At 39.9% G+C, this 24886-nt stretch overlaps 1 protein-coding gene across 1 annotated transcript in view; it reads right to left on the reverse strand.

The window, feature by feature from the left end:
• Positions 1-24886, reverse strand: part of TPH2 (tryptophan hydroxylase 2) — a 94858-nt gene that overhangs the window by 65713 nt on the left and 4259 nt on the right. Inside the window, exons 3-5 of the mRNA XM_012441250.2 lie at positions 23527-23710; positions 23318-23418; positions 18316-18383 (exon numbers count right to left, since the gene is read on the reverse strand). Coding sequence (XP_012296673.2) covers positions 18316-18383; positions 23318-23418; positions 23527-23710 — 353 coding nt within the window. The remainder of the gene's footprint in view (positions 1-18315; positions 18384-23317; positions 23419-23526; positions 23711-24886) is intronic.

Here is a 24886-nt window from a genome sequence, read left to right on the forward strand (position 1 = left end):
TTGAGGAAAAGGGAAGTTTCTTTCCTCCTCTCTAAGTCAAGACAGCAGGCTGCTCCCTGATAGAGCACCTGAGAGAAGTGGAATAGGGCACTTTCTTTCCCAAATAGACCCTTACTGGGCAGCAGGATCCAGGCCCCCAAGTGCTGCCACCACTGCAGAGCAGGGGACCAAGTCTGGGAGAGTGTCTGGAGGCCTGGGAGGACAATGTACCATGGGAAGCCTGGACATATGTCCTCTGAAATTTGAGGTTCATGTGAACATGAAGCCTAATGCCCAGCAAAATCTAGACATTTATGTGGGACTCAGTGTGGTATGCCTGTGAGAAAGATGGAAAAGTCCCATGCCATCCAGTTCTGCTCAGTTCTCAGGAGGAAGAAGACACCACAGTGGTCCCCATCACTGCCATAGAGAAGCTCTGAGGGCTGCCCCAGCTATGGCATGTCACTGACAAGGCCAAGGGAAGCAGAGCACATTTCTGCAGCAGTGGTGGTGAGGGAATGGTCTTCCCCAAGCCAACTATGCATAACACCATTTCAGCGGAGAACACTCTATCAAAAAGGATTTGTCAGAACCAGGGTGAGCATGACCTGAGACCTGCTCACCACTGACATTCCAGCAAGCATGTAAAAGGGCCTCAGCCTCCTCCCTCCCTCCTCGAAGCCTCCAACTCTAGAAGAACTAGATCCTAGAGAATAGAAGGAAAATGTCTCAGAACCAGAGAAGCCCCCAAAACACACACACACATCCACACACATTCATCCAAATAACTGTGGAGGAGGGAGAATATACTTTGAATCAAGTTTGAGATTAATATTTTTTAAATGAACAAGACCAGGTCTTAAATACCCAAATGAGACTATACTAGTAATTGAAAATGACAGATAATTAGATGTTGCTAAGGAACTTGCTTCCCAGCAGGAAAGTAGGATTCAACCCAATACAGTTGAAAGTAAAGAGTGGGAAAAATAAAACTATTTGATGTTGCTATAAACCCCTACAAGATAATATTCCTCAACAAACTAATTATATGTAAATATTATAATTGGATATCTAGAGACTCTCCTTCATTTACATGGAATTAGTTGGGATTACAGCCTTCTCAATAACCACCAAAATTATAATTCACAGGTTCTTAACTTGCTGGAAAAAAGACTAATGGGACTTTTAGTAGTTTACATTCCCTGCAGATTCTGCCCTCTTGTCAAAGAATGGCAATCTAAGATTTTACAAGCATTGATACAGAACCAGTGTTCAGTGAGGACAGTACTAGAAAGAGGCTAAAATGGTCACCATGGGGATGTCGACTTGAAAATAGGGAAAATTCCCTGGTGGATTATGTTACTCAGAGATGACTAAGAACTTTCTTTGAAAATATTGAAGCCTGTAGGAGGTATCTGTCTGCCTGTGTGGTTAAACCCCACTTTTCCTAGAGACAGGGAGATGATTCTGATAAAATAGCCTTGTGTCTGCAGAGAGGCAGGAGTAGAAAGTGCATAGGCAAATCTAATTGAGGGCAGGTACAGATATACTTATTCTGTGTGAGTCCTGAGCTTGTTAGAGCAAAGTCGTTTAACAAACACATTTTTTACTTAGAAATCCAGGGACATAAACCCCACTGAGACTGAAATTGTGGAAGTTCTCTCTACAACCAGATGAATAAGCAACAATGCTTTCATTTTATTTAGCTATTGTTTCATCTTATCCTCCAGCAGGTCCAACAGCAAGCTATTTTTCTTACACATTTTTTTTAATTAGGGGAATTGGAAAATACTCGATTGTGATGCTATATCCCGGCTGCCTCCTGGAGTCCTTGCTGCTGGAATTCCTGATATGAGATGCAGTTTCTCAGCTTGTGTTATCTTTAGAGGAACTTCAGTGTGTGGAACCAATTCACGTATTCATTGGAGGAAGATGTGACAGGCTGCAATTAATAGTATTTACATCAAGATGGCAAGACTGTCTGAAACACAATATTAATTGTGTTCTTTGAAAACACCCAGATTTTCTCAGTGGCAAAGACCAAACAGACCAGAAGGTAACAGAGAATTGGGCAAGGGAATGGGTGAATCTCATAGAAACAGTTGAGAATGAACTCATTTACTATGTTATTTCATTACGTGTTCCTTAAGGCAGGAGATGCCTCACTTATTCAAGAGATGTTTATCTGCCTGGAACAGACTGTCCCTCTCATCTTTTCTTTCCTTCCCCACCCTCTGTGTTTCTGTCTTGATTGACATTTCTACCTAGGAATTGCAGAAAACAATAAGAAGAGATTAAATGCATCAACTCTGCAACTCATTAGCAATTAGCAGCTCCTCAGTATCCCAGAACTTAAAGTATAATAAAAACATATATATAATTTTACTGTATGTAAATTATACCTTAAAGTATAATAAAAACATATATATAATTTTACTGTATGTAAATTATACCTTAAAGTATAATAAAAACATATATATAATTTTACCGTATGTAAATTATACCTTAAAGTATAATAAAAACATATATATAATTTTACTGTATGTAAATTATACCTTAATTTCTAAAATGTAGTTTATGATGTTAAATCAATAAAACCACAGAATCCTTTAAAAAAAAATATTTAGAGCCTTTGGAGAAATATTATGGGAACACCAAGGCTGGCAGTCTCTTGTTCCTTCTTTATTTATGAGATGCCTTTGTTGCACTCCTCAATAAATATACCATGAATTTTGCATAATTTCCAGAGAGCTATTTGTAATTTATCCCCTTTTATTCCTATTCAAGAAAGTATCTAAGAATATAGAAGAGTGAGGTTGACATTATTCTAACATTATTTTTTAAATAACCTTGAGTTTTCTCTAATGTAACTTTTTTGAGGAATTCATCACTCAAGATGCATTAAACACCTAAATGTAAAACCCAACACTATGAAAACCCTGGAAGATAACCTAGGCAGTTCCATCTTGGACACAGGAACAGACAAAGATTTTTATGACAAAGACACCAAAAGCAATTGCAACAAATGCAAAAATTGGCAAGTGGGATCTAATTAAACTTAAGAGCTTCTGTGCAGCAAAAGGAACTACCAACAGAGCAAATGGACAACCTACAGAATAGGAGAAAATATTTGCAAACTATGCATCTGACAAAGTTCTAATATCCGGTATCTATAAGAAATTTAAACAAAGGTATTAAATTGGTACAAAGGGCTAATATCCAGCAACTATAAGAAACATAAACAAATGTATTAAATTGGTACAAAAGTAATTGTGGTTTCTAACACAAGAGAAAAACAACCTCATTAAAAAGTAAGCAAAGAACTTGAACAGAAATGTTTCAAAAGAAGACATACAGGCGGCCAATAATCATATAAAAAAAAAGCTCAACATCACTGATTATTAGAGAGATGCAAATCAAAACCACACTGAGATACTATCTCACACCAGTAAAAATGGCTATTACTAGAAAGTCAAAACATAACAGATGCTGGCAAGGTTATGGAGAAAAGGGAACACTTATACACTGTTGGTGGAAGTGTAAATTAGTTCAATCATTGTGGAAAACAATATGGCCATTCCTCAAAGAGCTAAAAGCAGAATTACCACTCAACCTAGCAATCCCATTACTGGGTATATACCCAGAGGAATATAAATCATTCTATCAACAAGACACATGCATCCAAAACTTCACTATAGCACTATTTACAATAGCAAAGACATTGAACTTAAATGGCCATCAGTGACATATTGGATGAGGAAAAGGTGGTACATATACACAATGAAATATTTTGCAGCCATAAAAAATGAGATAATGTCTTTTGTGGGAAAATGGATGTAGCTGGAGGCTCTTATCCTTAGCAAACTAACACAGGAACAGAAAACCAAATACCGCATGTTCTCACTTATAAGTGGGAGCTAAATTATAAGAACTTATAACACAAAGAAGAAAACCATAGACACTGGGGTCTCCTGTAGAGTGGAGGGTGGGAGGAGAAAAAGGAGCAGAAAAGGTAAGTATTGGGTACTAGGCTTAACACCTGGGTGATGAAATAATGTGTACAACAAAACCCCGTAACACATGTTTACCTATGTAACAAACCTTCAAACCTATAGTCAAAGTTTAAAAAAAGAGAATTCATTATCACAAAATTTATTATTAATTGTTATGAAGCATTTTTTGCACTTCCCACAACTGAGGTGACACATCAGGTGTGTAGAAATTTCTATCAGTAATTGATGACTCTCACTTTTAGCCAGTCACCATAATGTTACCTAGTACTATATTCATTGGTACCACCTTCATGAAAGAGTATCACCTGCATCCAGGTGTCTATAGAGTACAGCCAAATAGTCAATGAGTATTCAAGAAGGTCACTTATGCCTCTAAGCATGGGAAAATATTGCCAGAAAATATATATATACACATAGATATTATACATGTATATATGTGTGTATAATATGTATATATACATATTTCATATCTTCCAGGAATTCATAAGAAGTCTGAGAGTCCTGCATTTGATAAAATTATACTTCAGAATTCAGACCACAAAGGATATGCAATAAATTTATGATAAAATATCAGTAATGCCCAGGGGTAAAAAAACAAAAAATAAAATATTCAAAATATTACTCTGCTAACTGTGTCTCCCTATTAAAATATACACTTCTTGAAGGCAGAGTTTTTTGTTGCTTTGTTCATTTTTATATCCCTGCTACCCAGGGTGGAGGCTGGAATGCAGAGGTGTTCAACAAATAATATTTGTTGGCCAGGCATGATGGCTTACACCTGTAATCCCGGCACTCTGGGAGGCCGAGGTGGGTGGATCACTTGAGGTCAGAGGTTCAAGACAAGCCTGGCCAACATGGTCAAACACTGTCTCTACTAAAAAACAAAAATTAGCCAGGCAATGGTAGCGTGTGCCTGTAATTCCAGCTACTGGGGAGGCTGAGGCAGGAGAATCACTTGAACCCAGGAGGTGGAGTTTGCAGTGAGCTTGAGTTTGCATCACTGCACCTCAGCCTGGGCAACAGAGACTGTGTCTCAAAAACAAAAACAAAATAAAATAGTAATATTTGTTCAGTGAGTAAATCAATCAGTCAGTCTAAAGCAAAACACAAGCTTAAATGTTGGGAAAAAAATAATTATGCATCAGACAGTCTGGCAGATATGTATTTGTTTTGCCTCATATATTTCAATTGCTTTGCAAAAAGCAAAGATTCAGGATTTTAATAAACTCTGGCAGCTTCCAATTATTCCTATGCACTATTTACTTTACATATAAGGGTTTCTTTTTTTTAATTTTCTCAATTCAGTTTTCCTGACTCTTGTCTAGACATCATCACTCAGTCACACTTGTAGCCAAAATTTTTACCAGGAAAGAGAGTAGCATATGTAAACCCAAAGGGACAGAAAAGTCCAAACTTAACTAAGTACAGAGATGATTCCTTGGCTGGACATTGTAATGAATGAGCTTTAAAAACATTTTCAAGGCTACAGAGCACAATGATTTAATAATATGATTTACAAACAGAAACTCACAAATCAATACAGCAACTTAACAACCCTCTAAGTTATGCCTAAATTTCAAAACATTCAAGTCATCTGACATATGTGACTTGACGGGGACTTAGTTGCAGAGGAGATTAGGAGCCCCATGACGGCTAAGCCACACCAGAGATTAAGCATAAAGCTGCAAACGCACTTTCAGCTAGTCCCCTAGGCCAGTCAGGTAAAGAGCATTTGTGATCACATATTTTATTTGCTTTTGCAAATGAGTTTTGCACACATGAATTTTCGTAAATGAGTCTACGGGCCCTAAGGAACTTATGGATGGGAGCAAACAAAAACGTTAGTTTGTTTTGTTCACATTGTTAATATTGGTGCTGCCTTTACAAGAGACATAATGAAAATAAACTACTGCACCTAGGGAGCCTCAGGGAGAACAAAGATTTAACTCGCAGAAATTATTTGTTTTTATTTGTCCTGTGCACCACAGGATAGGGCTTCCCGCCATTTTCTCACCTTGCAGAAAGCCCTCTTCATATTCTAGAGAAGTGATTTTCATCTGCAAAAACTATCATGAAATTAAATATCAACAGCAACAACAATGGATCTAACATCCATCAATGTGTGCATGCTCACCATACACAAGGAGCTTGAGCTCAAAGAACTTGATACAGAAAAGAGCTAAAATTCCCAGTCACCAATAGCAACTAACAGTCTTGGGCCACGAGAATGAAGAGTCACAGAGGTAGAGTCTCTAAGAGCTGAAAATTTAATCACATACATCTTACACCTTGTTTGAAAGAAACAGAACACTGCTAGCTACTAGGCCCTGATCTTTTGAAGAGTGGTAGATGAAGAAGTATAGTTATCCTAGAGCTCATGGCCCAGTGCAAATTAATAATAGTGTTCATTCATTTACCCACCCATTTCACTGTAACAATAATGATACTATAATAGTTCATCACATGGATTATGTCATAAATGCTTACAGAGTGACTAAATGACTATTCATGGCCTCACTTTACTGTTGAGGAAACTGACGCTTACAAATGTAATAATCTGTCCAAGATCAAACAGCTAGTAAGTAGAATAGTGGGGACTCAGATGTAAGAAGACTACCTCTAGAGACCCCACTCTTGACCAATACACCTCAGTACAAAAGGTTTGGCCTCCGTTTCCTCATTTGAAACTGAGGGAAATAAGACTTTTGGCATCGTGAGAATCAAAGGAGAGGTCATCTGTAAAAAATCCTGGCCAGTGCCTAGAGCCTAATAGGTACTCAATATAGTTGATCCTCTTCCTCCAGGTGCATAAAAATGAATAAAATTTCATCACTTCCCTGCAGGGTTGGGAACAGGTCTGGAGATGACAAAACAGCACTGTTCCATTTAAATCCACCACCTCTCAGGCAGGACTTGTGGAAGTAATTCGAATCCTTCACGTTCATGAAAATCATTTTAAAGTAAAAATACTCCTACCCCTTTCCCTGTGAAACACATTAAAATTTGGTGTAACTGTTGTCCTTGTCAGTAAGTGATACAGGATCATACTGCGTTAATGTTTTTCACTGCTGTGGGAGCCATGCTATAATCAGACAATATCCTACTGAGGCATTCACGCACATCTAAAAAACCCACCAAGCCCAAAAAGCAAAAAGGAGAGAAACCTTTTCCAAATCAATTTTCCCTTTTGTCTTTCTTTGCAATTCTCGGGCTCCCTTTCTTTCAGCCATTGAGCTCCGCTACAGGTAGAGAGAAACATTTGGCATGAAAATGATTCTCCCATAAAGCCTGAAGTCTTTTAAATATGTGTAAGAACTGTGCCTTTCAACTATGCTGAGACTTCTGTAAAGAGAAGGATAACTTTTTAAAAACCCAAGTCACTTAATTCTGTTGGTCTTGTTTTCATCCTGTGTAATACCTACCACCTATGCCAAATGGAAGTTGATAAGCAGATTTTTTTAAAAAAAGAAAAGATGCGGACCCTTGGGTAGAGAAAGCTATTTGGATTCCACAAGAGAAGCACTCTAAAACTCCCTAATATGACCTTCCTCAGAAACCATCCTACTCATCTGGGAAATGACCCCAATACCACAAATATTTGGTTTTGTTCTACTTTTCAATTTACCGCTTCATTTCAGAGAAATTAAAGCATCAACAACTGGTGTTTATGCAGGAGTCACAAAGTACCCAAATGGCCACATATATCTCAGCTTCATTCAAAACCTGGGAAAGCAAATCAATGGAAGATAATGGAATGGGGTAAAATTAGCTCAGTCAGGGAGAAAACATATTTGCCTTCTAAGGTGCCTCTTCTCAAAAGGGCAGAGAAAGGGAAAAAATTAAAGCTTGGTTTCACATCACAGTAGAGCCTACAATTCATCAAGGTGACCATCTGCCAATGAAATTGATGGGGAAAACATCATTAAAAAGAAAAACTTGCAACCCCCTAGTTAAGTTTTTTCCCTGTTAAGAAAGCATAACCTTCCCTTCCATCCTTCCTCTACCTTCTACGTGTTATGTTTCCAATTAAGATTTGCCTGTCTAAAAATAGGTAATGTGGCACTCACAACTCCTGTTAGTAATGTATTCATTCCTTTAAGCTGCATTCTGAAACCAAGCAGGATCCATAAATCATGCCTCTTCTCGCATGAAATGAGAAATGCTAAGGTCAACTGAAATTTCTGGAAAGGTGGAGAGGTAGAGCCACCCCAGTTATTTTTCTGCAAGTTGCCATAATTGCAAATGCCTCTTAGGAACAACTCAGCATCAGTAATCCCCTAGCTCAAACACAAAGCTAAACTGTCACAGCTACCTGCAAGCGGGAGAAACCCCAACGTGCACAGTACTGAGCACTAGGAAGTGAGAGACAGAGCAGCAAAACAGCTCTCCTGCAAGTCTGCAGTCTACCCTTATTAGTCTCTGATCATCTGTCTCCTTCCTTTTCTTTGCAGACCTGTGGCTGACTCCTGCTGAGTCACCTCGTGAAAGAGGAAACTGAGAAGACCTCCTAAGAAGTGAGATGCTGGCTTGGAAATCCTACATGTTCATTCCAAGGCACATCCATTCCATATTTATGTATCTACTCAAATATCTTAAAATGCACGGCATACTACCAAATCTCAGTCCCAGAGGGCTTTGTTTTTACATCATGTAGTATTTGGTGGAATAAGCAGGAAGAGGAGGGTATAAAAGTGCCCTTCTCTGCTTTGATGAGAATAGAAGGTTAGAATCAACATGACTCCATGTAAAAGGAGAAAATTCTCTGCCTCTCTGATGGAGCTGAGTAGAATATTCACAAGCTCACCCAAATTGAATGTGCCTGCTGAGCTGGTGATTGCACTTTTCAAATATGCTAGTCCTCTTTTGGAGCTGTTTTGTTTTAGGGTCTCTGTTTAGCTATGTACTTACACTCAGAGCAAATGAATCACAAAGGGTGCTATTTTATCAATCAAAAAATCGAGAAATAAATAGGCTAGCAACTAGTAAAAACTAGAGTGACACATCCCTGGCAATTGATTTTCAAGCTTCAGCCCAGCTGTGTTTATTTCCATTTATTCTATATCTCATGAGGGTCAGGGTTTGGGTAGGAGGAGGAGGAAAGCATGGGGCCTGGGAGAGAGGGAAAAATTATTACACAGAATGGGGACATGGTTCTATCATGCCAGACCCTGGCAGATGTTGCCAACAACCTGCGAGAAACAACATAGCCTTGCAGTGTCACAGGGCTGGTTTAAGTTCTGACTCCATAATGTTCTAAATGTATTAAATACTTGCCAGGGCTGTGCATTTCAAATATGCTGAGCATTCTGTCAAGAGAATAACTTTTACAAATCCCAAGTCACTTAGTTCTGTCGATGTTATTTCCAAATTGTGTATGAAACCACCTAAGTGGAAGTTGCTGAAGCCACTTCAGGAAACAAAAAAGAAAAGGGTGGGGAATTCTGAGCAGACATTTAGATTCTACAAGAGAGGCATTTTTGAAACATCTGAAAGTGACCTTACTCAGAAACTATTCTGGTCAGACAGGAAAGGACCCTAGTACTATAAATATTGGCATCGGTTCTACTCTTCAATTTACTGCTACATTTCAGAGGAATTTTAAGCATCTACACCTGGTGTTTTATGCAAGTGACACGATCAGCTGTGTCACCTTTAGTAAGTTTCTTAATGTCTCCAAAGCTCAGTTTCCTCTCTTCAAAGTGTGAACAATAATGGCACCTACCTCAAAGGCTCGTTGTGTGGTTAAACGACAGAAGGTCAAGTGACACGTTTAACACAGTGCAGGAATTTAAGAAAAGGAACCTAATAAAATCTGAAAATGTTAGCTGAGAGATCAACATAATGAACATTTTCACCACCATGAGCCATTCAGGAATGAGTCCGGCATAGCCCTGTTGCGAGCTTATCCCTCAACCTTTTTCTGGCTAAAACACATTGACCTGTGAAGGCCTGTAAGGGGGCAATTTTTCAGATTAAAGAAGCAAACTATGTGCATGGTTTATGTGAAGGTGAAAGGTCCCCCTCACACACACACACACACAAACACAGACACACACACAAACACACATCTATTTTTTAAAGTTTCTTTAACCCAGCCCACCATGGAGCCTGAAATTTCTTAATTCAATTACTCCTTAAGATCCTTTAGAGTCAGATGCGGTGACTTACACCTGTAATCCCAGCACTTTGGGAGGCTGAGGCAAGAGGATCGCTTGAGGCCAATGTTCAAGACCAGCCTGAACAACATAATGAGATCCCCCATCTCTACAAAATATGAGAAATTAGCCAGATATGGTGGCACATGCCTGTAGTCCAAGCAACTCAAGAGGCTGAGGTGGGAAGATCACTTTAGCCTGGGAGGTGGAGGCTGCAATGACCCATGATCATACCACTGCACTCCAGCCTGGGTGACAGAGCGAGACTCTGCCTCACAAAAAAACAAAAAACAAAAAAAAACCAAATCCCTTACTCATTTTAAATGAGCCTAACAATTGATTATATGAAATTGAGAAACCATTAGCTATTTACCACGTGACACTAATAATCATATCTATCATAGATTTAACATTTCCTTGTGCCAGTCAGCACTCTGGGCCCTGTAATCACTGCTAATCCTCCCAATCATGCAAGGTAGTGGTTGTTCTCATTTTAAGATGAGGGCATCAGCCGGGTACAGTGGCTCATGTCTGTAATCCCAGCACTCTAGGAGGCCAAGGTGGGCAGATCATAAGGTCAAGAGATTGAGACCATCCTGGCCAACATGGTGAAACCGTGTCTCTACTAAAAATCCAAAAATTAGCTGGGTGTGGTGGCGTGCACCTGTAGTCTCAGCTACTCAAGTGGCCGAGGCAGGAGAATTGCTTGAAACCAGGAGACAGAGGTTGCAGTGAGCTGAGATTGTGCCACTGTACTCCAGCCTGGTGACAGAGCAAGACTCCATCCTCTGTCTCAAAAAGAAAAAACAGGCTTGAGAATGAGAATTAGAGAGACTAGTTCACTGCCCATGGCCATAGAGCTTGTAAGTGGTAGAGTGGGAATTCAAACCTAGTTCTCTCTAGCTCCAAAACCTGTACATTCTGCCACATGTTCTGCTATATCATGCTACGTCTGCTTTCATAGGGATTGGTTGTGCAGATAGCACGTTAGCACCCACTATGAGAGAGCAGTTAAAACGTGTCATAAGGAAATGTAACGGGGCTAGGCACAGTGGCTTACGCCTGTAATCCTAGCACTTTGGGAGGCCAAGGCAGACAGATTGCTTGTGCCCAAGAGTCTGAGACCATCCTGGGCAGCATGGGGAAACCTCATCTCTACAAAAGATATAAAAATTAGCCAGGTATGGTGATGCACACCTGTGGCCCCAGCTATTCAGGGGCCTGAGGCAGGAGGATCACCTGAGCCCAGGAGGTCGAGGTTGCAGTGAGCTAAAATCACATCACTGCACTCCAGCTCAGGCAACAGAGTGAGACCTTGTTTCAAAAAAAGGAAGGAAGGGAGGGAGGGAGGGAGGAAGAAAGGAAATGGAACAAGTTAAACACATGTGGTACCCAACTTCCAAGATGGTCCCCATTGAATTCTGCCTCCTGGTATTCATGCCCATGTGTAATCCCTTCCCACACTGTGTCACACTTGGTCTGTGAAACCAATGGGTACAGCATGAGTGATGGTGTGTCACTTCCAATGCTAGGTTATAAAGGCATTATAGATTCTGCCTTGCTCTCCCTCTTGGATCGCTTCTCCCAAGTAATCCAAGAGGGAGAGCAGATACAATCTGAGGGAAGCCAGATACAATATCTTGAAGATACTCAACCTGTCTGGTAGAGAGGCCATGTTGCTGAGGCCTTCTGCAAACAGCCTTGTGAGGAACATATTGGAAGCAGGTCCTCCAGCCCCAGTCAAGCCTTTGGATGACTGCTTCTCTGGCCAACAGTTTGTTTTATGAAAGACCCTAATCTAGAACCCTCCAGCCAGGCTGTTCCCTAATTCTTGACACTTAGAAACTATGTGAGATAATAAGTGTTTGTTGTTTTAAGCGCTGAATTTGGGATTATTTTTTATGTAGCAATAACTGATAAAGTGTAAAAATCAGACAGAAGTCAGGATTTTTAAAAAGCCTTGGCCAAGGGGAGTGGAGAAGACTGGCAACCAAAGGGTAATCAAATGATTTGGAGCATGAGGGCTGACAAAAAGAAGAGATCATTTGAAGTGAGAAAAATAACAATATTAACAAATATTCATATAGCACATATAGTGTTGTAAGTGTTGCTACTATATTAGCTGATGCAACCCACATAACAATCCTATAAAGTAGTACTAGAGTTATCTCCATTTTACAGATAAGGAAACTGAGATACAAAAGACTTAAACAATTTACCCAGGTCACTCAGTTAGTAAACGATAAAGCTGGGATTCACCCCAGGCAATGCAGCTCCAACTTCTGACACTTAACAACTTCACACCCTGCCTCTAAGATCTAAAGAAAAGCAGGAAAAGCAGCCAAGGCCTCTATGCTTTCAGGGGTCTGAGCAAAGTCCATGCCTTTGGTCTAGATTCTCTGATTCTTGTTTTAATAAGAATAATAAAGTACATTGTATAGCAATGCCCCACTTACTTCATTTAATCCTTAAAAAAAAAAAAAAAAAAAAAAAAAAAAAAACTCCCAGGAGAGGCAAAAGAGATATTTTTATCTCCATTTTATAGAGGAGAAAAACTGAGGCTGAGCAATGTTAAGGGATGACTTGGATCCCTGAATTTGAAATCGAATGAGTTCTCTTGGCAAATTAAGGAATTTTCCAACTCTAATTTAGGTTAGAGTTGGAAATTCTGACATGTTGAAACTCTCGTTTACCTTACCTATTGACATTTGTAGTTGCCTATTTACATTTCAGATTCCATGAATAAAAATAAATAAATCAAAGAGGAGGCAGCCCCTTGAGAAGAACATGAGGATCATGTGCTACCTTAATTTCAACCCGGAGTAAGTACATTCATAATAAAACACAATCACAATAATATTCGAAATCAATTTAAGCAAACAAGAGTGGCATAACTAAAGTCAGAGCTCGGGGCCTCTTTCCAAGAGAATAAGATGGATTGAAATAACTACCACCATCTCCACCAAAAATATAATTAAATTAAATGTGTATGCATATTGTTGAGGAATAATTATTATAACAGCCCCCAAAAGAAAAATGTGTTTATTTCTAGTCAACTGAAAAAAAATGCATTACTGATTGTTCCCCCAACAATGTAGTAATTGTGAAATTCACAGAAATGCGGCAAAGTTAATGCCAAGATTAAAATATGAAGGCACCAAAGACAAAAAGCTGGATAGTTTCAGACAAACCTCACAGCTACAACATCGCAGTCATAATTTCCTCTTCCTCCACATGCCATCTGCCCCCCACGCACTTCCATTTCCTCTGAACTGCAAGTCTATATGCACATCACATTATCTAATCATGGGGTACTTTTTTCCTGTTTATACTAGAATTTATTTTATTTGGGCAGGGGAGGAGAGGCGTGATCTGCGTGTTAGACATTCTCTCACAGATGATTTTACAAACAGTGTCCTCTCGATCTAGGGCGTTCATTCTCAGATCTTCAATGAAGAATGATATTTGCACTAATGAATATTTCCTGTGCTATTATTGGTGAGGCAATTAGGCTGTCCCACACTTATGTCTGCAGGCAGCTGTGGGCCTCTGGGTAATCAATCATGTTTCTCGGCAGCACTGTCAATCAGAACCTCGCCTGAGTGGCATCTATTGACAGTTCGCAGCATGCCGGCACTTTCCCGCTCCCTCTCCTCTTTCGGGTTCATGGTAATACAGACTTTGAGCCTGCTGTTATTTCATCATAGAGTGGAATTTTTTCATTTTTCTCTGCTTGTGTTTATTCTTCCCCCCTGCTTTATCCTTTCAAGACAATCACAGAAAATATAGTATTCAACACGAATCCCCCAGAGAGCTTCTTGGCTGTGGTTTCAATATATGTTATTCTGTATTTCATTTCTTTTCCTTCTTTCCTTCAGACACCTCAAACTACATTCTGCCAACCCCTATTACAACCCCAAAATATCCATACCCCATCTTTCTCTGCATTTCTGACCATATGTTTGACTTCTTCTCATTGTCCAGAAAGTCTTAACTATCAACAGGGAATTGAATTGTTCTCCCCTTGTCACAACGGTCTCTAATTTTATCACCAAACAACTGTATTTTTGAGGACCACATATGCCAGATTTTTCAAAACCACCCCAATCTCAAATGATCTATTCCTTGGACAAAGTGGTTCTAAACTTCAGTTTGGAAAATCAGGTTGCTGCACACTTAAGTGAGGTTATTTTAAGCAATTAGGGTATCCACATCATTCTTCGTTATGTACTCAGAAAACCATCAGCACTAGAAAAATATTTATTTCAATTAGAAACTGCATCTCTGTTTCCTATAAACTGAAGGGAAACCTTACTTGCTACATGGCAGCCCGGAGACAATGGCCGAGGCTGGTTTAGAATTTGTTAGTGTCTGTGCCCCACCCCCACCAGGACCGTAGCAGGCACCTGAGCTTAAAAGTGACACAAAGGACTGGCTCTTTCTTATCCATCCTCAAACTCATACTCAGAGAAACCTTAGCAATGACAGCATGAGGGACATTAAGGGATGATCCTTGGCTCTACTTCCCACAAGTCCTGGGTTTGTGCTTTCCTGATTTCACTGCCTTTGGTAGGTACCTTCCCTTGGTCCATCCACTCACAAGAAGTACTGACAATCTGTTATTAGTATTTTGGTAGCTTCCTATGTGCAAAAAAAATGGCGGAGGGGATGAGGAGGAACATGACTGCTTTTTATGAAATCTCTTTATAAAGAGGAATGTGGGTCAACACAAAACGCTTCTGTATATGCAACAGCCTTTCAATGGGAAACTAAACAGTTTCTTCCAAGAACGTTTTGAGCTACATTATTTGGTTAAATGGCAGCATAAACAATGTATTAACATCACTAAAGAAGAAAACAGTAGGTCAACTGGAAATGAAAGACAGCCTGTGGAAAAGGTCGGGGGAGATGTATTAAATCTAATAATACAAGTGACATTTATAATCATTGGTCATGTGTTCTTTTTTTTGAAGAACACATTGGCTCCGTGTTAGGTGCAGCACATGTATTCTCTTTTTCAGTCCTTACTACAAACCTGGGAAATGGGTCCTATTGTTGGACACACTCCCCAGATGCAGAGGCCATGGCACAATTAGGTTGCGCACCCAGCTCGGATGCAGAGGAATGCACACAAACCCAGACTGTCTGAGTCCAATGTGGCAGTTTTTTAGCATGCTGTTATCCTGCCTAGTCAGTCTGGGCTCAGCACCATCCAGGGGAGAGGGCTGTAATGCCCTGGATTCTCAACTCTGTTAGGCAAATACCTAACTTGGGGATGACTCTGCATCCCCAAGTAAGGTTATAATCTGGCTTCCTCTGCTATCATGATTATAGGGATGATTTTGTGAATCCTATGAGGGTTGTTTCTCGCTATAAGATGATGAATTTGCCATTTTCTGCCTACCTTGGCATCCTGAACTTTCAGTTAGTAAGAGCCAAGCCCCTTGAACCTTAGCACTCCCCAGCCCTCCAAACTAGGACCAGATCCTGGAATGCACCAGCTCCATCCAGCCCTCTTTTGTATAAATGTCCACCAGTTTCTCCAATTTCTACTTTTTTTCTCAACAGATATCACAGCTTCATTTTAGTCTTTAGCTATGCAAAGGTGGCAAATACAAACTCTTGTTAACACTTTGAGAACTTCACTCTCCATCATTTTGACTATATGCTCATTTTCTGTCCTCTCCATATAAATATGTTTCCTTTAAAACCAAATGACTCCTTATTATCAATGCTCCTTGAAACTCGATGACTCATATATTCTGCTTGTGTCACCACAACATCAGCTTGCCTTTGTCCAGCTTTTGAATTCTATCAAGAAGAAATAAGTAACACTTCAGCTAGTCCTTTAGTCATTATGCTAACAAAATCCTATGTCAAAATCATATGTCATTTTATATACACACACATGCAGACACACACGCATATAGAAAACATATAGCATTTACATATAAAATGCATTTTCTAGCCAAGCACAGTGGCTCACACCTATAATCCCAATGGTTTGGGAGGCCAAGGCAGGAGGATCACTTGAGTCCAGGAGTTTGAGACCAGTCTGGGCAACACGGCAAGACCCTGTCAAAAATACAAAAAGTAAATTCTAAAAATTAGCTGGGCAGGCTGGGCATGGTGGCTCACACCTGTAATCCCAGCACTTTGGAAGGCTGAGGTGGGTGAATCATGAGTTCAAGAGATCAAGATCATCATGGCCAACATGATGAAACCCTGTCTCTACTAAAAATACAAAAATTAACTGGGCGGGGGGTACGCATCTGTAGTCCCAGCTACTGGGAAGGTTGAGGCAGGAGAATCTCTTGAACCTGGGAGGCGAGGTTGCAGTGAGCCAAGATCACACCACTGCACTCCAGCCTGGCAACAGAGCGAGACTCTGTCTTTAAAAAAAAAAAAAATCAGCCAGCTGTGGTGGTGTACACCTATAGTCCCAGCTACTCAGGAGACTGAGGCAGGAGAATCCCTTGAACCCAGGAGATGGAGGTTGCAGTTAGCTGAGATTGCACCACTGCACTCCAGCCTCAGCGACAGAGTGAGACCACATCTCAAAAAAAAGAAAAAAAAATTGCTGGACACGGTGGCACACACCTGTAATCCCTGCTACTCAAGAGGCAGCCTGAGTGACAAAGCTATCTACTCTATCTAAAGGAAAAGGCTCTGCCAGGCACCGAGCTTCTACCATGTTCTGGCAGGTCATGCCACAAAGAACTGTCCTGGCCACACCCCCTCTAAGGATCCACCTATACAGTCATGACCTGATTCCATAGAAGGAGCCTGTGAACCAGGGGGAGCCAATTGTAAGGCTCACAACCATTATCAGGGCCTGGGTGAAAAACGTGAGCTCAGCCCATTTGAGTCCTCGCTTGGCAATTTAATCAGGAAACACTGGGAGAAGGGGCTAGTGGGTGGTGATGCCAAGGGTACGAAGGGGGCCTGAGGTTGGGCTTGGGCTAGAACAAGTGCATGCTGACATTGCGAAGTGTCGGAAGTCACAGTAGAGCGGGGAAAGAAGCTGCTTAGAACAGAGGAGATGAAAATAGACACGTGTGAAAGGGCATGTGCCATGTAGTCCTGGTTTTTAAGAACATGGTTTTCCTAAATGTGGTAGAGAAGGGAGAAGGATACCTGTGACTTGAGAGGATGAAGGGAAGAGCACCTAAACATCAAAGGAAGATAGGGATGCCCAACAGGAAGTGGGATGAAGAATCTTCTCATTTGTCTTAAGCACCTGTGTGTAGAATTCTTTGTTATAAACGAAGCCCACACTGAGACCCTCTATAACATACATAATGTCTTAACTTTCACCAATGGCAAATTTGCCTCTCAGGACAGTCAAGTTTCACACCTACTCTTAATTGGGGTAGGACGAATCTTTCCCTTACTAGGGGTATGGATTTACATTTTGATCTATGACAAGTTTCCTATAGCTGATCACATACCAGACAGAGGAAAGAGAGCATTGTGATGAACTATGAGTTATACTAGCGTGAGTAGAACAGAGGCCTAACCACCACTGCATTTTTCTAAACGTAGCCTGCAGTCAACACACAACATCATTTCCAATCACAAGCCCATCCTGTCACTGCCACTTAGCATCATGCACAGTCCTCACTCCCAAAAGTGAGGTCCTCGTTTTCCATCCCAACCCTGATCTGGGAATGGGTGTGAAACTTCTTCATATCCCCTGCAGTTTACAGGAAGTTTTCCTCTCCAAGTAAAGCAAGCACATGTCTTTTCTATTACAGCTCCTTAAATGAGCCCTTTCACCATTCTTGCTGAATCCTCTACTTTCACTGGAGAAGCAGGAGATTGAAGGGGGTTACTGAAAAGTCAAGGCTAAAGTAAAATTAAAATTAAAACACAGTTTCTGAGACCTGCAGAGTGCACAGAAATGGTTCTTGGCCTTGGTGGAATTGGGAACACAATGGTGTAAATGTGGCACTTGGCATGTGGCCCGTGGGTCTCATTATTTTACAATTATACCCAGATGTCAAACCTCAGTGTTGGCATTTAAAGCCTACAGAGTTGGTGAGTGTTTAAAATGGTTCACGCCTGCCTTCTACAAAAGTTAAAGTGGAGAGATGACAGGTTTGTTTAACACAGCATGTGTTTTTCCTAACTAGCCAGTGACAAGAAAGAGTTACACAGGTACTTACTATTTATAACCCATGGCCACATCCACAAAATACTTTCTTCTCTGGCGGTAGACTTCGTCCTTAAATCCCTTAAACATAAAAGAGATTAAGTTATTTAACAAAGTGCTGAAAATTAGCTGCAGAAGGCCTAAAAGAAAATCACTGTCGTGTTTATCGAGTGTTCAATTCATATGTAAATCTTATCCTAGGATGACCATCTTGATGACACAGACAGAAACACATCGTGCTTATAGTAAAACCTCATTAAATTGGGGCTGAACTAATTTAGGATGTGTGGCAATTCAGGCTGAAGTTTACCTTTCCACTAAGTAAGCAGAATGACTTAGTTGAGCATATTGATATTGTGAACAATACCTTTAGGTTTTCAAATATCATTTGCATGTAATTGATCTTAATCACAAATTAATCCTATCCTATTCATTAAAACAGATCCCTTTAACATGATTATTCAGTAAGTTGACCTAATTTTAATTGCTTTGTATGAATAACTAATAAATGTAACATTTATTATAAATTCTATCATTTTGAATAATCAACACATTCCCAAATTGGTACAAATTAAAGAGGTTTTGCTGTATTTTATGACTAGAGCCACACAATGCAAAATCGATTTTAGGGAATTCATGCACAGGATAGCAGCCTAGCACCACTCCACTCTGACTTCTTATAATTCTAGTTAGTCTTAGCCAACTTCAAGATTTTTATCCATCATCGACCACTTGGGAAATTAAACATTATGTCTGTCATTTTTCAGTCAAGTGAAATCCTTCCGAGAGGACTTCTTGGTTTACTCAAAAATCTCTCCTCTTGTCAACAGACTAGACATTTTCCTTTCCTTTAAACACTTTGAGACAATAAGTTCTTCGCAGGGTTGTTTCTTCCGGCTGTTGGAAGCCCAAAAGGAATTGTTCCAATTTAACTCCTACCTCTACAGCCCTGCAACCAAGAAGGATAACCAGGACACAATGTCTTACTAAGAATGGAGGCCAGGCAAGGAGACAAGCCTCTGGGATCATGGCATTGGAGAGTGAAAGAACAGGGTGAGGCCCACAAAGGCCTAGACTACCTCTGCTGTACCTAAGACAATTCTGCAAGGTGGGCTGCTCAAGAGGAACCTCAAACTCATTAGCAAATCACCCCACTCTCTTGTCCCGCTGAAGAGAACTGGCCTCGAGGCTAGAAATTTTCACAGGGCTGTCTGCAGGACAGAAACGAAGAACTTCCATTGCCAACATTTCTTTCAGAAATGACAAGAGAGTTACTAAGGAGAGGAGAGAGAAAATGCCCCGAGACCACCTTAACTCCATGTAGAAATGAAGTATGCTCTGTCCAAGAAACTAGCAATTTTTTTTTACTGTGAATTGGGGTTTTTTAAACTGGGGTTCACAGGCAGCTTGTGAAGTCCTAAAATGTCTATATAAAAAATTTTATAAAATAGTTACCACTGTCCTTGAAGTCTGGACATTTGGTAAAATAATAATAATAATAATAATAATAATAAAATAAATAGTTACCACATTCACAAACAGATCTGTGCCCTTTAAAAAGGTCTCCTGCTGTAGATGGTAGATGCAGTCATGCTAGAAAGTACTTGTTTCAACACTCACTAGGAAAACTAGGCTACTTGAGATGGTAAAACCAAAGAATTCCAAGCACCTTTATCATTTAAAAAGAAAACAGGCCATGACAAAAGGAAAAGCGTCCTGTGAAAAGCACAGCATCTGTTCCCCGGTTCCTGCCAGACTGGACTCCATGGTAACGGCATCATAATCTGCTGGGCCTCCTGAAGAATCTCAACTGCCTCTCTTCGGCAAACACCTGCACCTTTTCCAAGGACACAAGAGAGTGATTTACTCATCATGCCTCATTAGCTTAGTGTGGCAGTGATTACGCAAATGTTGTGGGCGATCCAGAACTTCCTGGATTGAACCACGGACCGGCAAAGTAAAATGGGGACGCTAGCTGCACTAGTAGTGACAGAGAAACAGCATTCCTTGGTCATCCATTCTGAAATGAAGCCAGGGATACGGTTATGGATAAAATACAGGACACCCAGTTAAATTTGAATTTCAGATAAACAACAAATAATTTTTTAGTATAAATGTGTCCCAAGTATTGCATGGGACATACTTATACCACAAAATTACTCCTTATTTCTCTGAAACTCAAATTTAACTGGGCGTGCTAGATATTTATTTGCTAAATCTGGCAACCCTACCACCCAGAGTACCCACCCTCCCTCTCTCAATTTAAATCAAAGGAAATTGAAGACCCAGCCTGAACCCTAAAGTGCTCAGCTAAATTTATATTGACACTTAAGTAGCTATCCCAAATAGGTCAACCCTGGTGGAATATTAGAATCACCTGGGAGTTTTAAATAATACATCAAACCTGGCCACATTCCCAACATCAGTATTTTTTTATTCTCCACATGTGATTTGAATGGAAAGCTAGGCCCTGACATTAGTATTTTTTAATTCTTCACACATGATTTGAATGGAAAGCTAGGGCTGAGAATCACTGAGCTAGAACATTAAGACATTAGTTCTCAAGCTTTAGATCTCATCAAAATCCCCTGCAGACACTTTTAAATGCAGATTCCTGGGCCATCCCTGAAAGTTCTGACTCAGTAGACTTCAGATGAGCATCAGGATACTATATTTTTACCAAACACCTTATGTGTGAATGTTGAACCCCACTTTGAAAGACCTTCCAAGTCTAGATACTGGCTCCTCAAAGTGTGGTCCCCAGACCCTCTGGTACAAGTCTTATCTGGGAGATCACCAGAAATACAGAATCCCAAGCCTGACAGAATCATTATCTGCATTTTAAAAAGATCTTAAAGATGATTTGTTTCCCACTTAAAGTTTGAGAGGCACTGACCTAGATATTTAGCCCTTTCTAGGGAGCCTCAGCAACATTACTCTTATATTCCAAGTCCCTTCTGAAGCATCCAATCACAAGGGTCCCTGTGTTTGTCTCAGGACTGGGATTATTCCCAGGCATAAAAAGTACTTAGACAACTTTTCCATCCTCATCAAATAACTTACAAAAACACCAATTTGCCAATATGAAATTCTGTATAATGAACATTTGGTGTGCTTATGAAAGAAATATATGTGGTTTTAAAAATGACAAGAGAGGGGATTGCTAAGTGCTTGCAATTATTTCAAGTGGCTGCACAGAAAATAAGAGAAGGGATCATAAGGTGGATATAATTAGGAGTAATGGAATAAAATTAAGCACAGGAAAATTTATGCTGGGTATTGGAATAAATTTTTTCTCAGCAAGGTCAGTGGTTCCTGTGGTTGTTTCATTAAAATGACTGAACTCCTTTCTCCAGGTTGAGTAACTTTCAAACTAGACTAAGGGGAGCATTTGGAAATAGGAGGTTATCAAAAAACCCTTTACTGTCCAGGCACTGATCTGGATGATTTAATACAGCATTTCCTTTTCTGGAATTAAGCATTTACTCTTGCCAAATGCTTTCCAGTTGTTTTATTAACTAGGCTTTTCAAACACTCCTTTGAGGTCAATAACAATTTTATTTCCACTTTTTACAAAAAGGAGTTGAGGTGCAGAGGTAAGGGGACTTGGCCAAGGTCATTCTGCAAGTTAACAGCTGGTATCTGTGCAGTCTAGGTATAGCTTAGCTCCTAAATCAGGCTTCTGTGCTAATTGTTATGCCTTCTGGATGTTGGGAGAGGGGAAAGATGACAATGGGTGATCATTAAAGCCATTTTTCAATGTTTTTCTAATGTCCAGAGCCTTAAATGTAAGTAACTGGAAAATACTCTGAAATTTTAGACTATGCTAGCAAATATAACTCACTGTTTTCTTTGATAGAATTCAGGCTTTTCAAAATAATGCAATTGAGTTAGGTCTGTTTGACCATTTGTTTGAGTAGTGTATACTTGAATTGGTCTGAGTTGGTATATTATGTCAAATGACTGGTTTAGTTGAAAACTTCCCTAGTGTTAAAGTTGTCGTTTCCTTTAAAACATGGGTTCTCAAACTTAAGTGTGGACTTGTTAAAACAAGTTCCCAGGTGATACTGACACTGCTGATGTTGGGGTCGCACTTAGCCACTGCACAGAGATAGCCACATTGTCAAACCCCAAGATTTCCTCAGTTTAAACACAAGGAATATCTGTAAACTATTACCCGCAGACCACAGAGGCTTCCTGTAAGCATTAGTGATCTGCCTGAGTTTTACTCTTTTATCTGCCCACTTTGAGCCACGGGGCACCAGAGGAGGGAAAAAATGCCTATAATGAATGGGTGCATAGCTTACTTTCCCAGACTATTAACTGTACTTCACTCTGGCCATAAAGAAGTTTCAGGTCTCTTGTGTTAAATAAAAACTGATGTAAGGGGGGAAGGGGAGAATAATGGGAAATGCTTACCCAAGTATCATATTTCTTTAAATATGGTCATTTTTATTGGAGTAGAGGAAAGAATGATGGTAGATAGATTCAAGGTAGGTGTGGGAAGAGATATGTCTTCCATCATAGCCTTTATTCTAAAACTCTCTGCCTTTCCATTGAGACTGAAGTCAACTACATTACTCCACTCCTAACTACCTCCAGTCAAGGAAAATAGCAAGAAGAATTTTATTCTCTTACTGAGCCCCATAATACCTAGTCCTCCCTAGTTTCCCAGAGGCGTGATCAATTTCAGTTCATCGTTTTTCCAAGGGTCGCCATCTGCAAGTATATTTCAGGCTGTCTAATTCCACAGAAATATACTCCAAGGTTTAGAGCCTCCTCCTCTATCCAACCCTTTTAAAAATAAATGCTATGTGAAAATGCCATCCTTCTGACCTGCTTCTAGTCAACACGTGTCCAGAGAAGCTTTACCGTTTGGAAGTCTGCTCTCATTTATGGGAATAAATAATAAATTGTTCTACAATAAAGCATTGCAGCACAGAACATGGCACACTACCTGGCACATGGGTGGAGCTGAGAGAGCATGTGAGGAATAGATTTTACTGGACACTTACTGGGTGGTCAGCATCAAGCTCAGAACCATACATGAGGACTCTGTGAGAGCATTTGTCTAACTCAGAGATCTTCCGAGGGAACCAGGGCACATCCTGTAGCTCTGTTGAAAACAGTGCAGGTTCAAAAATATTAGCTCACAGATTGTATTTTCCCCTTTGCAATATTTGTCAGATTGCAAAATTACCCAACAAGCTAAGATCACCCTTGCCTTCTTCCTCTGTCCAAATGTTGTCTGGAGGATTCAGTGTCACGATAGTGGCTTGAAATTTCAGCAACTGAATGAGCTCATTGAATTCTGTTTTCCCACACTCACAGTCCACAAAGATTTCAACCTCAGAACTTCTTCGCCGAGATTTCCTGGATTCAATATGAACCATATTGACACGTTTTTCCTGTGGAAACATGAACAACTCAAAATCACCTTCAGGGGACAATAAAAGGAATGCCATCAGCTTTTCTTGTTCATGTCTTAAGCAAGGTGCCAAGTACCCACAAAAGAGGAAGAGACAATCTCTTTGTTCTTTGACTGTAACTTGGAAATGTTTCCAACCATTATCTCTATTAATAAAAAACAAACTATATATTTATACTTCTATAATAGGTTGTCCTACCTCATGAAAAACAGAAGAGGCATTTAAAATATATAATGGCCCTATAAAATGTATTTAATTATGAACATCATCATTTCCCAGAGAGTGGTACACATCCCACAGGTGGCACGTGATTATCTGGGGAAAAATTATTTATGATATTATCATGTAATATCCAGATTTATATGTTTCTGAAAAACATAACTAAAACTCAAACCCCTAATATAAAGTTTTCTTGTAAAATAAAGTTTTAAAATAAGCTTTGAGAAATAACCTTTTATAACCTTTTTATGAGTAAATAGTACAAATGGCAAGCAGAAACGGGAGGTGGTATGAAAATGACTGAGGCTTGGGAAACACTAGCCAAACTAGTGTTTCTTTTTCTACCCATGTGGAGCAAGGTGAGTAGTGAAGAGAGACTCTCTGAAGGCAAAAGGAAAACAACTTACTCAGGCCATTGTGAGGAGGGTGAAAAAAAGGTAAAAAATAATAATAACCCCTAAATGGGACCACTTAATAATTGTTCTTTTTTGGCAATCTTCAAACTGGCTTCAACCAAGGACGTGTTTCTGCAACTATCACTCTATGATGGATCTCAGAGATAAGGGCAGTGATTTGATATTTAAAAAATCAGATTAGAATTTCTCCAGTGATGTATTTTTTATTTCCTCTTACTTAATTGAAGACTCTGTTCTCTCCATCCCAACCCACCTCCAAACAAGCAGACATCTTCTCACTCCAGATGATACACTCTGATCATCAGCACAATTCCTGACACAATCCTAGATGATCTCAGAATTTTCAGCATAAGAACGGGATAGGTAGTTTCCAGTGCCAGAACTGTATCAAATCAGACAGCACCCTCTCCTATATAAAGAAACTAGTCTCGTGACAAGGAAACTAAATGTTCTATTTCTGTTTTTATTAACCTTTAAAATAATGTCATATTTTCTCAATTGGCTGATAATAATAGTAAGA

The sequence above is a fragment of the Aotus nancymaae genome, unplaced genomic scaffold (genome assembly GCF_030222135.1).
Source record: "Aotus nancymaae isolate 86718 unplaced genomic scaffold, 86718_ANA_hifiasm-v0.15.2.pri h1tg000016l, whole genome shotgun sequence".
Lineage (NCBI taxonomy): Eukaryota > Metazoa > Chordata > Mammalia > Primates > Aotidae > Aotus > Aotus nancymaae.